Source organism: Neocloeon triangulifer, unplaced genomic scaffold (assembly GCF_031216515.1).
Source record: "Neocloeon triangulifer isolate White Clay Creek 2 clone unplaced genomic scaffold, ASM3121651v1 ptg000012l, whole genome shotgun sequence".
NCBI lineage: Eukaryota > Metazoa > Arthropoda > Insecta > Ephemeroptera > Baetidae > Neocloeon > Neocloeon triangulifer.
The window spans coordinates 17458960-17474703 of NW_026775554.1; the positions used below are offsets into that span (position 1 = coordinate 17458960).

A 15744-nucleotide genomic window follows, 5' to 3' on the forward strand; every position below is an offset into this window, starting at 1 on the left:
CGTGAGAAAAGTAGCGGGTGTGTGCATTGATTTTTACATCACCAGCATAATTTCGTTGATGTTATAATCGACCGTCGAGAGTGCATATCAAATCAATAAATACACTTTCTCGCGCGAGAGCAAATAATAAGCGGCGAAAGTTCGAGCCGAATTACAATTTCCATCCTGACACGAGGAAGTTTGGTGAAAATTAAATCAATTATAAGTTGCGCGGCTCAGCATCTCTCATTAAAATTAAGCTGCTCCTCCTTTAACGCTCCTTGGAAACGAGAAATTTCGCTCACGCCAAAATTTATATTTATTATAATGGCGAGGCGGCGTGAAGAAGTGGCGATGATCCTCTCTCGGATTGCAGACGAGAGCCCATTACATAATGTAACACACGAAAATGCGCACCGGGTAGTCGTAAAGCAGCAACTTTCTTCTTCTTTTATAATCCGGACGGCACGACCCATGAGAGCAATGGAGGATTTCAGACCGAAGCACACCTGAATGAAATAAGCTGGGTTGAGGAACTTTAGATTGCTTTACTACCAAGTCTCTAATTAATAACGAGCCACGCAGCAATCTTCTCCGTAATTATGGAAATCTGACCCAGTAGAGAAGAGTGAAATGGAAAACAAAGTAAAAAAACCATTGATTATCAGCAGCTCGTTTGCAGTGAGATAGGTTTTGCTCCTTTTTTTCTACTTTCAAATGGAGTGACCTCTTGAACTGGTCCGGCATGCCAGAGAGATTGATTGCGTTTCGAGATTATTTATTTGGATAAGGAGAGAGATTTACTGCCTTCAATTATAGATTTTGTAATAATTGCTAGTGTGTGTTTTCCTTCAACTGAGAGTATAAGTATTGATGAGCAGCCAATAAAATTAACAGAAGAGAGATTTGCCAAATGATTGCATTTCGCGAAGGCCGAGGAGTTCACGGCGTATCGTAAAAGAAGATGATTTGAATTTCTTATAAAACTCTCTAATGCGTCGATTTGCAACCCGATATCAGCTTAACGGAGAACGTTCAACTCTGAAAACTTTGCGACTCGCTCCAAATTTCAAATTAATTCGTCAGAGTCAAAGATCGAACGCAGATAAAAGGAGCCCTCGTCACTTCGGCAAATAAGGAAATGTCAAACCCAAATCCACTTGTTCTCAAATCAACCTAACAAGAGAATAGGAAATTCCAAACAAAGGAATACAAAAAAAACTTTATGATAAAGTTAATTCTGTAACACAATATTATCTCATCTTCTTTTTTTCTCGTTTAGAGTTTTAAGCAGATTTACTCGCGTCACCTTCAAAAAATTTGTTCTCCTGTCCTTTTTTTTCTTTTTCTTCAACAAAGAGCTGCCGTGTGTTATTGAGTGACATCATCTTTTTTTTCCACACGAAAGTGTCAATTGGAGGCGCTGCATTTCCTCCTATCCTGCGCATTGTTACACGCTAATCCGGCGAGGACACGACTTCAAAAAATTTCCGTGCTAGAAGTAGGCCGCGGCAAAATAGTATCAAATGAAATCAAATTGACCCGTCGTGAGCGAGTTGTTTTTTGAACCGTGTAGCGCTGTTAAAATTGCATGAGCCCATATTGCTGATAACCTGCTTGAGAAGTAACTGTATCTTATCACTTCTTTATTCTCTCGCCACTGCCATTCGTCATTCGCTAATGGTGAGAGAGCGATTCGTTCGCGCGCTCTCGGCAAACATCAGATGGATGATTTTCAATTAACTAGATTGGGTATTAAATTTATGGACGGCGTATTAAATTAATCACGCGAGAAAGCGTCTAACATCTCTCAGCTCTCAGGGAATAAATATACTTTTGCTACTTCACAACACAACAAAGTTTTATGATTCCGAGGCCATCAAATAGAAAGAAAATCTCAAATAAATTTATTTTTTAATTATGTATATGTTTATCTATTTCTGCGGAATGAGAGCTTCAATAAATTGAAATGTCATGGCTATATTGTTTACTTAATTCCTGCTTAATTCAATGAAGTCATAAAATTCCAAGAAAAATTAATGGAATTTTGAAAGTCAACAATTTTTTGTTTTGGTATTTATTATGAAATCATGAAATGATTTATTGTACACCACTAGGTGTGCTTTACTTTGTTACTATTTGCTATTTTTTAATTTATATTTTATTTATTAAATTTAATTCTTCTGATATCACTAAAATCACACATTTTAATGCAAGTTATTGCCACTCTAAACTCAGCAATGTATCTACCTAAATTAATGGTTGTACCAATTTATTTATTAATTGTTGTTTACAAAATAAATATTTATAATTTTAAATTTCTCCCTAATAAAATATCACTTATAAGATTTAAATTAATATTATGTTTATTATAAAATATAAAAGTATTGGTTTTAATTTGATAATAATGTTTCAAAAAATATAATAACTCTTAACTTTGTTGTTTTACTTACAAAACATTATGTCATATAAAAATTAAAATTATTTTAAACAAATATCGATATTTACTGCGCAGATTTATAAAAAATTAAAACAAATGTAGACTATGGATGTAGCGTAATCTTTTTTTTTTATCCGTTGAACGCGGAAGGAGTGCGATCGAAACATGCGCATGCACTTTTGATTGTGCTCTTGAACGTCAATGGAATCGAAACGTCGGAGCGAACGCCACTCACATCGGCAACGCGTGTACAATTAATTCGATTTGCGCAGCAAACAATGCTTGCAAATTAGCGCGGTTTGCAATCAAGCAGCATTCAGCAGTCTATATTTATCCAGCGCAGTCTCTCTCTCTCTCTCTCTCTGCTCCTCTATATTTGCATAACTAAATTTGCCCATCATCATTATAGCCTCTCTCGGTGGACGAGGAACCATCTCGAAATCTCCTCTTTCTCATTTGTATGGGCCGGGCGTTGTGAAGCACCGTAGAGTAGTGTTACATACCTGAGAGATGTATGGAGTGACCTGCAGGCGAAATAAATGGCGATACGTCCACTGCCCAGTAAATTACGACGAGCATGAGGAATATCTTTTGCGCAAAGTGTACATGCTTTTTTGCAAACTTGTCCCTACCGAGAGATGCCTTCTGGTTTCAAGTTTAAAATCATCCTTCAAGATCATGCCCAAAACTTAAACGTTTCCATTTAAAATTATTGTAATATTTAAAATATTCATGAATTCCTAAAAAAGCGAACAATTAAATTAAAAAAAAAAAATTAAATAGAAAATTTTTACAACACTTTCCTATTTAATGAATTTGCAGTGAAAATTAAAATAATTCATTTTTTTATTTTTAATAAATTTGAGTTGAAATTAAAGATGAAATTTCTCCGTAAAATTGGGAAGAACCGTTCTCTCTTTATTTATACAAGGGGCAAAAGCGTGTTTACTTTCATCACGCAATAATGATCCTCGACGGTAAATAAGCATGATGCACGCATTTTTCGTCTCCACACGACACAGGATGAAAAACAGAAGCGCCGCCTGCGCTTATATGGCGGCGACAGCAGGTGCGAAAACGTGTTGACTAATAGAAACACAACTAATGCACTTTTGCTTTTTACCTAGACACGTTTTAGAGGTTGTTAGAGATGAAAAGTGTGACGCAATCGGATTAATTCGGCTCTCTTGGAATGTATTTATTTTCATTAACTTGCTGTTTACTTTGCATTAATTTTTTGCTATTGTCCATCTTAAGATAAACTAATCTCGCATCCTTTCTAATCCTGTAAGGTCAAAATTAAGGTTATGCAACGCACAGTGTTAAACAGGCAGTCTTCAAAAATTAAAAAAGCAATGATAATTTTCAAGATTTTCATCAAATTATTTTAATTATAAAATTCAAAGCTAGATCATTACTTATTTCTTAATAATATATTATATTAAAATAATTTTTTAGGAGCAGTTTAGGAGATATTAATTTGGATCACAGAATTTCATGTTGATTAAGAAAAGAATTGTGCATAAAAGTTTAAATCCCCACAAGTATTAAAATATAATGAAATTTGAAAAATTTTGTGTTAAATATCAACATCACAAAGTTAATTAAGAATAAAATTTTGTTTTTCAAATATTTAACTTTCCACTTTGCACTGTCGAGTTATAAAAACAAAGATTCCTGCGCTGGTGCGGTGCTTGCTCTTGAATATTCTCTGATTACATCATGAATTTTGCAAATCGGATTTGCATTCTAACTACTCTCGGCTAACTTACTAACAAGCCGAGCGTAATGAATTAAGTGAGATGTAACTCGCTAACCCGCTCGAACTCATCAAGTATGCGCAAAAAGAACGAGACGACGCTGGGATGAATTTTATTTTATTGTACCATAGAGATAAGCGCAGCACATGCAAAGAGGGCTGGGCACACGCTGCGTGATTTCTTCTTTTTTTCTCAGCCTCTCGAGAAATATCTTTTAATTGTAACTAGCCGGTCGCTTTCAATTAACCCGCTCACTGGAAGTGATGCGAAAAAACACAGCTGCCCCTACATGCAGAATAACTTTGTTTCGCTCGAGGCTCACTTGCACGGTCGCCGCCGGTGTCCCATTGTGCCGATTTTCGCACAAAAGCCAAAAAGGGAATAAAAGCTCGCTCGCAGCTTGTGCGATTTGAACACAATAAACGTGCGATCGCGACCCCCTCGTTATTTCGCTCCCTTTAATTATATGCAAAAAAGCCGCGGCTTTTTGCAAGAGTGTAACAATTGCGAATTTATTGTCTGCGAGAGACGAGTAATCATTGCTGAGAGAAATAAAGAGTTGAGCACAGAGCAAGCTGGTAATAATTGATGTGTACACACACATGGCTGTGTCAGTTGATAGAGCAGGGAAAATCTGTTCGTGGGGGTGTGTGCGGTACTTGACTGTTTGTTCAGACCTATCAGAGACTAGCTTGTGTAGTTGCTAAATAATTTTAATTAGAATGTATTGAGGCGCACTGAATTGCTCATTATATAGTTATGGGGGGAAAAATGAAAATAAAAACATCTGACGTAGATTTTTTCTCCCTTATTATCCCCTTTTTTTAAAGGTCACCTCTTCCACTTTGATTAAATTCAAGAACTAAATTTTTAAATCATAAATTAAATGTTGCTTCTAAAAATAATTTTTCCGGAAATCTGCTCATTTTAATTAAAAATCAAGTTGGCTTGAGTTGGCTTATATAAAATGCAGTTTTTTAACAACCTTGCCTTATCGAGAAAAACGTCTTTATTTCATTTAAAATCTGTTTTTATAATTAATGCTAAAAAAGTAACTACAATTTTTTTATTGTTTGATACCAATTTTTTTTATGATAAAAGATTTTTAATATTTATTAATTAAACTAATTTTTACATTTCAAACTTAAAAAGTATCAATAATCTATCCTCTAAATTCTAAATAATAACAAACAATTCTGTATAATAAATAAAAAAATTAAAAAATTCAGATTGGATTGTGTTTAGTGCTACGCTACAGTTTTATAAAATACTTCTTCCCACTGCCCAAATTTTTTCTGTGGTTATCTTTATTATGATATACTAATAAAAAATTAAAAAGAAATTTTAATCTTTCTTTTTTTTAATAGAATCATCATTTTGATATCATTAACAACATTGAACTAGCCCAAATTGACAGACTGCTCTTTATAATATTTATTTGCAACTCAGCATATATTATATAATCAATATTAACTGTCATCAAAACTGTTCCTTCATCTGACTGAATGTCATTCACTTTTTTCCTTACAAATATCGCTTTAAAATCATTTTCTATAGATGAAATCTGGAAGCAACTGTGAACCGGCCGTGACAGCAACTGTGCTTGTGCGCAGATAAAATAGCTTTTATACGTTCGATTATCAGCCACGGCCGTCTCTTGGACACAATGGACGCGTGCATCGATCCGCAATCATATAATAACGCGACTCTGTGCAAAAAAAAAAAAATTGGCGCATTCCAGCTCGTGTGCGATCAAATATATATAATTTATCGGACCATAATTGCGCGCAGCTGGATTAACGACCACAGGATTGCGCACTAACTCTCTGGTGACTGCTCACTTAATTAATGGCCGATAATTAGCACTAGTATACAAGCATGTTTTATTACCGCTCGGCTCACAATCGGCGCATGGATGCACTACGCGTATGTCACTGTATATGCAGCCGAGTGGGTGGACAGAATGAGCAGCCGAGAGAGAGAAAAGCCGTAGAAAATTATTAGAGGCGGAAAAACGAGAGTGAATATTCACGAGAAAAGCAGCAAATAAATAAGTAAACAACAAGCACTTCTTGAAATTGAAATAAATATATAATTATATATTCATTTATGCAACTGGTCGGAATGAATGGGAGTAGTGCGTGTATTGCACATTGGCAGGTGCCGCCGGTTTATAATTATTTCCACAACTGACAAGAAACGAGTACCACCATATTTATTTCGCTTCCTTGCGCCATTATTTTCAGATTTTTTTGCCCGCGACTGACAATTTCGCTCTCTGTAAAAGGCGATTGCCGTTTTCAGTGGAATGGAAAACGGCGGATTTATGCAAATTCAATATCAAATGCAGATTTTCTCCCCTCCTCTCGCGAGAGATGCGTGACTGCGAGATTCAATCATGGAAATATTTCTCTCTCTCTCTCTCTCTCTCTCTCTCTCTCTCTCTCTCTCTCTCTCTCTCTCTCTCTCTCTCTCTCTCTCTCTCTCTCTCTCTCTCTCTCTCTCTCTCTCTCTCTCTCTCTCTCTCTCTCTCTCTCTCTCTCTCTCTCTCTCTCTCTCTCTCTCTCTCTCTCTCTCTCTCTCTCGACGAGAGAGACTTTTTAAAGATGTATATGCGAGAATGTAACACAACGGAGCCCATTGTGAGAACAGAGATTCCATCAAATGAGATATTTTGAAAGAGGTTGCGTAAATATTATGAGTTTCAAATAAAACACTAAAGCCGTTAATGAACTCAGCACTAGCCTTGGTCAGTTATTTATGACGCGGTGGAACTTTATGTGCTTATTTGAAATAAGAAAATAGAAATAGTTCTTCATTGATTTTTTTCCCATTTCATTTTTTATTACATCTGCACGCATCTGCACTCGCTGTAAAATTGAAAATTGAATCACGTTGGATTGTGAAAAAAGCATTTTGAATTTGGGAATAAGTCAAATCTTCTAATAATAAAGGAAATTTTTTCTTACATATAAACTTCATGCTCTACATTTTTAATCTCCGATTGCAAACAGTCCCCATCAGTAAGGAAGAATGATAAAATATTTCATTCCCATTATTTACAGTGAGTCAATGCGAAAAAATATATTAAAGCAATAAAATAAAAATAAAATGAAACTATGTTAAAGCATAAAAATTTATTTATTATGGAAAATTTTGAACTTTCAATTTAATGCTTAAAAAAATTAAAAACAAACAAAAGTAACTACAAGATATTTTAAAGTGGTAAAATATTAACTTCAAAATATATTAATAAATGGTTTAATTTTATTTCTAATCCAAAAAATTAAATAACTGATTGCAAATCAAACTATTGAGGACAATGCTTCCTATTTTTTTTAATAACCGTTGACCCTAAGTTTATCAAAAATATCCCTCTACTCTTTTCCTCTTTCTCTTGCAATTAATTAGCTCCGTTCTCTTGCGGTCTCGCTACAGTCTCACCATTTCCATGTAAGACTTGGTCAGGAGGATTTAGGGTCAGATGGCACGCGGGGTCACCGCTCGTTTTTAACCCTTGACACGGCAGCTAATTAATTCATCCTAACGTGACGACAAACTTCCTTTCGCATTTTGGAGGTCCCTTTGTCTTTCTCATTCATTTGTTCACGTTATCGAGCCCATATTGAGACAAAAGTCAAGAGGCGTGCGTGATTGCACAGGCAGATATGTTGGAAGCGGAGCGTGCATAAAGTCTCTGATTAGATCGCCTCCCATGCGCTTGATTGCATAATGCAATAAAAGGGCAGCCGACCTCAATTATTATAAATTGTGCCCGTTCGATAGATCAACTCATCTAATTGACTATTAATTAACGCACTCAATCTCGACTAACTAAGAAGTTCACAGAAATGGAAAGGTCTGAGAAAATGTGTCTACGTAATACGCCGCCTTCTTTGGTCTTGTGCTGGGCATTGCAACAGGAATCGTGAATTGTTTAGATCATATTTTAATACGAATTTATTTGAAAAATTTCATTAAACATCAACTTGCGAGTTTATGGCCCGTGACCTTTCTTCGAAAGCGATTAAAGATGCTGCTGCGTCTCCAGATTTGGTCTTTTATGGGAATCTCTAAATGAGCAAGGACATTAGAAGAAGAGTTACATGAAAAGGGAGTTTCCAAAAGTTTATTATCAGGTTGATGATTTAATCAACTGACAAAGATCAACAATCTGTGGAAATTCTCTCACATTTAAATTAATCTCGGGAGAGACTTTTTAAAGGCATTCTTTTAAAATAAGTTGAAAAATCAAAACACCTGAATAAGGGTGAAATTATTTGCCTGTATATTTTTTTCGTTAATTAAAAAAAATGTAAATTATTGGTAGTCAAATTTTTAACATAATTTGTAGATTTTGTATTTTTTTTAAAGACTGAAATGAAGCTGAATAATTAATGAAGTTAATTAAGTTGATCACCTATTTTCTTCAATCGTACCTAATTAAATCAAATTGAAAGATAATAATTAATTTTACCACAAAATTTGACTAAGGAATTAAGAAAATTTTCATCGTTAAAATAATAAGTCATCTCTTTTGTCTGCCGGAAAGAGGCAATTAAAGGTAACTTCCTTTTACTCTTCCTTGACATTTTACGGCAAGGGCAGTTTTTATGTCAACCCCCGTCACGCTCTGCCGGTCTCATTTAACTTTTGTCGCGTGGCTCGAATGCACAGCTCGGTCTTCTCCAACCCATTGTCTGGCCCAGCAACGACTTGAGGAAGCGAAATTACTACTGTTGCCGCCTCAGGTTAAGAAATGGAAAGGACCGACTTTGAAAATGAGCGTGCGGTTTTCAGCGGCACATAAGAAAGAAATAAAAAGGAGAATGAAAGGATGAGAGTGTTTTCGGCCCTGGTGCCAATGACACTCACGCATCCTCCTGCGGTTTTGGCCTCAAACCATCTCTTTCCGAGCAGTTGTGAATATATAAAAATTTATAATATGTTATAAAAAGTAGCGGTCTATTCGGAATAATCGGACTGTTGTAAATTGGCTGATAATTAATTTAATAGACTAGTCAGATGTTTATTTTTTATTCCCGAACCACAAAGTCGACGTTTTGTGGGTTTCCTTTTTATTTGTTTGAATAGGCAGATAAAAAAAATTCTCCATCTGACCAGTAGATTTCCTTTCCTGCTAATATTTGCAAGTCACATTTTTATAAAGATCGAAAGCATGAGATGCGAGGCGCAAATTGGGCTTGAGCGTCAATCGATTATCGCGCCTTATTTTCACCTCAAGTTTGTGTATGCATAATGATAAGTTTGTTTATTTTCGAACAATCGACCGGTTGTGATTCTGCAGAATTCAACTTTCACTGGTGCTGACCGATGCAAATTGCAATTGGCCAAATCGGGCGCCGACCGTATGTGACTTTTCGATAACGGAAAATTTCACTGTGCGCACATTATAATGAGCTGGTGATAATCGAGTAAAGGGAACTGCACGCTGACTCGTGAGTGTATATTATCTCCTCATAAGTGAAGAAATGCGTATTTATTCAAATGGCCACATTACCAAAGAAGAACAAAAAACATATTTGAATAATGCATGCGTTTGAATGCTACTTGAATTTTATTATCTCTCCGCTGTGGGAACTGGATTTTTTGCCCGGCCAAAACCGATCGCGTGAATTGTAGAAATAAATATTCAGCATTTCAACGTTCACAGAAGCTGCTCAGGACGATTATTTGTTTATGACCTTTGGAAAAAAAAATATCGAAAAAAATAAATTGAAGAAACCGTTGCCCACCTACATTTTTGGTGGAAATTAATTTTAATTTAACGTTTAACACAATTGTAAAAGTTGTTTGCAAAGTTGATAATTACGTCATTAAGATAAGAACCCATTCAGGTGCAATCATAAATGACTCTTAATTATTTTTTTCTGCGTGTTTAACGGTACGTTTTAATGAAGAAAGAAAGAAAGAAAGACCTTCTCACTACTTAAAACTATCCTAATGCCTTTTTCTCTTCCGCACAAACGCTTTAATATAATGTACGAGGTGTCATAATACACGCCGCGTATTATGTTAATTGACACTCGCATTAATGGAAATAACACCACGCCGGTTTTTCTCAGCATGGTGCATGCTGCGAAAAAAGCGAAGCGAAACTGTAACGATTTTGTTCAAACTCGAGTACTATACTTTATATTTTTGCATAATAATTTTCTTTCTCCTTCAACTCTGTAGAAGAAAAAAAATAACACCACCGGCAAACAATGCGAACACACAATAGGGAGGGGACTTTCAAGGGTTTGCTTTAATATATGCATATCAAAAATCAGTCGCCGCCTCACTTCTTGAAGTTCTCTCTCTCTTTTTTTATATAAAATGCAATTTGTCCCCGCCGAGCGACTTCTTGATGCCGTTCATTTTGCATGCATGGATTGTTAATCCCTCATTAAAGCGCGCTTTGTGTGTATCAAAGTTACAAGTCGCTCGAGAGCATGCATGCGTTCTTGACTCTCCCTTCTCGTGACTCGATATTTATTGTTCGCAACATTTTTTGTCAAGAGGTGTGCCGTCGAGGGTGCTCTTCTCGGTGCAAATGCGCGGCTTGAATACTTTTTGATACTGTTTCGAGTGTCGCCTGCAACTCTTTTCAGCTTTCATATACACACCCCATACGGCGTCACTCTGCGGTGTTTTCCGAAGGGAAAAATTAAAATTTGAGCAATGATGAATGTTTTAATGAAAATATAATTTAAAGTTAAATATATTTAAATTATTAAATTTAAACATACGTAAAATTATTTTATGTTTTTTATTTGATTTATTTTAAATAATTTTTTTTATTAAGATAAATTTTGTTTTATAGATTTATTTTCTTTTTTAAAAAGGTTTTTATATATTGCATTCAATATGTATTTCTTATAGGTGCCCTTATTGCTTGAATATGAGTCTTCATAAAAAAAATATAAATGATGATGTTGAAACAAATTATTGCAATTTGAAGAATGGATTTAGTGATCAATTAATTTTGGTGGTTTTCTAGTTGTTTTAATTCTCATCAAAATTTTCACAAAAATTAATATTATTTATAAGAAAATAAGAAAACGTATTTTTAAATCTTCTATAATACTATTTCCATAAACATCAAATCTTAAACTTAATGCTTTCAATTAGTATTGCAGTTACATGCTATTTTTTTTCACAACGCAACACTGCGCTTCCGCTGTAAAAAGGGTTACGAATAAACTTATATCGCGACCAACCGGTAGTCTCCCCATCTATGTGCGTCTCGCAGAACGAGCAAAGATCCGCTGCTTCCGCCTTTACCCAGGGGTGGCGCACGAGAGAGTCGTGATAGGGGTGAGGGTTGTGTGCCGGTCTCGCGGTCTGGTGTACATTCACTAGTTGGCAAGCGACCAGGTACCAAGGGAGGAAGATCACCATGTCCATCCTCCAATTCGCGATGTCCACGATCCACACCAATCTGATCGTGGACTGGGACCTTATGAAAAGGAGGCGCAAAAAATGGTGAGGGAAATCACTAGAATTAAATTAGAATTTTTTGTGTTAAATCAGTTTCAAAATATAACAAATTATTTCAACTGTAAAATGATTTATCAGAGTATTTTGTAATAGGATTTTTTTTACAAAAATATAGTCCGTTTGAAAAAATGTTCTATTAGTTCATTTTTTTCAGTAGCATTCTATTTTATTTTAAACAAATATTTTGTCAAAACCAAATTTGAAACCGTATTTTTTTCATTTTGCATTTGTCTGACCCTTTCAATGGGGTTCTCCGAGAGAGGCAAACCGGAATAGAAAAAAACATCACAGACACATTTAACTTTTCCCATTTCATTAGTCGGCTATGCGCAATTGACGCGTGTTAAAGTACACATCCGAGGCGGGCAGGCGCACATTGACAAGTTTATTTATTTTGCTGCCGTGAAAGACCTCCCAGTTGAAGCCAACTGCATAATTATAATTATACGAGCAGAGTGAGTGCATCTCTCGGTGCAACGCAGTCGGTCTTGCCAAGGCGAACCCACCAGCTAGGCAATTATATTTGTGTTTTGTATTATTGGCACACTCACACAGCAAATTAAACTCTGAATTATGAAGGCACGGCCGTAAAGAACAATTGGGGTGGAAAGTAATTGCACGACCTCTCAACCAGAATAATATCTTGCCATGTTTTCGTTGCAAACTTCTATGTGCCAATTGCAAAAGTTTTTTTTTTTAATTTTAGTCACGAGATTGCAAAATAAATAAATTTAAATATTTAAAAACAAATTATTTAAAAGAAATTAATTATAAATAAAATAATTTAATTTTTAATTGGGAAGAGATAAAATGCTGCAAACGTTGTGTAATTAATCAGTCTTATTGAAACATTTATCATCAAATTTGCGCCTGAAAAACTGGTTTAGGTAAAAGCAACGATCTAACGTGTCTTGCTTTTATTTCAGACTTTGAAAATTTAATTAAATTTTTCTTTCAACTGTAAAAAACGTTAGCCAGAGTCTAAGCATTAAAAATGGTTTATGCCGTGTAGCACAAAAGCACATAAAAAATAACATTTCCTCCTGCAATCGTCGTTTAAATTATCCCAGGCTTGCTCCATTTAATTTTTCCACGTTTTTCTCCCACAACCGTTTCCATGGAGATTCATAACATGTATCTCTGCGGAGCTAGTTTGCACAATCCATTAATCTCGAACGAAATGCTTGCGTAAGCCTTCTCCAATTAATAATGTACACGCGCAATTCATGAATATACACTGTATTGATTTTCCACTTTTGAAAAAAAAAAAATGATTTCCCAGAAAAGTTTTTCCATATATCGAGAGGATTAAGAGAAAATAGAGCTCAATTATCGGGCGCTCTTGTAGAAATACAAACTCGTGTTCAAACTTATTTTATTATTCCGCAGCTTGACGTCTCTAGCTGCAACCAAGACATACACGTTTTCTCTTTTTCTCAGCCATTGTTTCACTGACCATTACGTATTTTTCTTTCTGCTCACCGCCCCCGTGAGGACAAAAACCTCTTTTCCACCGGCAAAGCTGTGTGGCGTGCGAGGCATTAATCCTTTAGTTACACCGCAAACGAGACTGAAAGACAAAAACTTTCTTCTTTCCTCGCTCGTTTCCCGCGCTGCCGTGACCAGGAGTTATTGCATATTGAGAGCACACGCAGAGGGTTCTAGGGAAGGTCGACCGCTAGCAAAGAAGGCTGTACTTATTGTGTTCCGGGAAATGGAAATTTCAAAAGGGAATAATTTGTTTAATACGGGGAAAATTGTGGTGACACAAAATATTGACAACTTTTTTTCATTTCCGATACAAGTCAATAATATATAATTTTACGTAGAAAAAATGTTATTTTTGGCGACTGAAAGATTTTTGTAAATTATACAAAAGTTGTATTTTTAACAAGATCTTCCACAAAAAAAGGGTTAAAATGAATTTAGAATTTTCAGTAATTTATTGAAATTTACAGGAAAATAAATAATATAAGCCCTTTTATTGCATTATAAACAAATTTTTTACACACCGTCTTGGCAAAGAAATCCGAGCAATTGATTCTCCTTTTTCATTAATCATAAATTGAAATTAGAAATATTACTCCCATTGAAAAAGGGTAGCAATTTCTTCTTGATACATACACGTGCGGAAAATTGGATTTGTTTTGCAAAAAGCAATTTCATAGAAAACCCTGGAGATGGAGAGAAATAAATGGGTTTTAATGCTTGCAAAACGGCGAGAGAAATTCACTCCCTGTACTTTAAGACCTCGACTTTGCTCTCTCGTGTCTTTGTGCAGAGCAATTTTTCCTTTTAATATTGCATCGAGAAAAAAGCTAGAAGAGTCGAGTGGAATGGGTTTCGGGCTGTCAGAGAGAAATAAAAGTGGAAGATTGTTGCGACCGCTTTTTGCCAGCAAGAAAAGGCTCCTCCATCTTTTTCTCTTTGGCGAGATACATGAAAAATGATTTAATTAAATTCGCGACTCGCTTTGTTTCTGTCCTTGCAATCACATAAATGTGACGAACTGCCGCGTCGTCTCCGCTCTCACTGATAATGTTGTTAAAGAGCGCAGAGAAATTACTGACAATGGGTATAGCAAAAAGACCAGCAGTTCTCTGCGCCGCCGAGGCAAGCTCTTGTTCTCCACGTAGAAAATGTATGCAACGCAGTGGAAGACAAAGTTTGCAGACTTTGATGGCGAAATTATACAAAACAAGTCAAATAACAGTTTTGACTTGGAATCGCAGATCTAAAGAACTTGGACCAGAAATTTGAAATTCTTTCTTCAGTTTGCGATGAGAAAAGATAGTAAGATGTCTCATACCAGTTATAGAACTGTTGTGTTAATTTAAATTGTTATTTAATAAAAAAGTTTTAATTTTTAAATTTCTATTTTACAAAATAAAAATAATTATAAAAACAGTTTTAGGAGTTTTTTTTATTTATATTTTATTTTTTTTTTATTTTTTTTTTAAATTAATACTGAATAATTTAACTACTAAGCATGTAAGTTGGTATATGTGTTTGTCATTTTACAAAATTATAAGCTATTTCTAATAATTATATATACAGTCAAGTAACTAGTGCAGAAGAATACTGAAAGAAATGTTTCTAATGTCTTAAGAGCTACACCGACCGTTTGATATGTTATATTATAAATTGCTATATAAATTATCATTGACTGTAGGCGATGGCAATAATTAAATATTCAATTATTTATTGATACCGCAGCACGTAAAGTAAGTAAACAAACTGCCAAAATAGTAAAGAGTAAAGTAGATCGCTTAAATCAAATATTTAATTCTTAAATATTTCAACGTCGCAACAACAAATTTCAACGGAGTGCCCTAAATTCAATTTCTTTTACCTTGCAAATTCCAGGAAAATTAAATGCTTTTAATTATATAATTATGCGTATTTATTATCTTATATTTCTTAATAAAAAAGGAAATTACTTAATGATTCACAAAACAAAATTTGTCTGCAGTATCAGAGCATTCAGAGCGGTTACAATTTCAGCAAATGTGACCGAGAAACGTTCACTCTGGTGGTCAGTTCTCAATTTTAATTCCACCGCTTTCCACCCCAAAACAAGCTCGAGAGAGACAATCAAACTGCCATCGCTTTTCGGCACTCGACCGCTAAGTACGTCTGCTGTCGCTTCTGCGTATGTTAATTATTTATCTTGAGTGTTTTAACTGAAACCAACTGTGTGCAGCTTTTGCGGGGCGCGCGCGAGATGGAAAAAGCGATGCGCGCTGTACCGTGTAATACTGCCGGGCCATTATTTCCATCCTCCTCCTGCCGCGCGCCGCGACTAATAACATATGACACAAAAGGTGCTTTGAGCGGCGTGTGCCTTAAATTACCCGGCGCACGTGAATTTTAATCACACCGGCTATAAATAAAGAGTGCAGCCACTTTATAATAAAATATTTTATATTTGTACCGCATGCTCCGAGGAGCAGAACCACCCACACAATTAGAGAGAAAAGAAGTACGGGGCAAATTCCTCGCGGCGAAAATGCACTTTTCTCCGTCGCCAAAACGACGGAGATGTTCGTTATTATGGAAATG

At 35.4% G+C, this 15744-nt stretch overlaps 1 protein-coding gene across 5 annotated transcripts in view; it reads left to right on the forward strand.

Annotated features, from left to right (window-relative positions):
* LOC132198438 (rap1 GTPase-activating protein 1) overlaps positions 1-15744 on the forward strand; it is a 225295-nt gene that overhangs the window by 130363 nt on the left and 79188 nt on the right. Inside the window, exon 1 of one of the 5 annotated variants that reach the window (XM_059622493.1) lies at positions 11542-11667. The exons of the other annotated variants lie outside the window; for them this stretch is intronic. Within the exon in view, the coding sequence (XP_059478476.1) occupies positions 11582-11667 (86 nt within the window). The 5' untranslated portion in view covers positions 11542-11581. Of the gene's footprint in view, positions 1-11541; positions 11668-15744 lie in introns of those variants that run through there. 5 annotated transcript variants of the gene reach the window in all.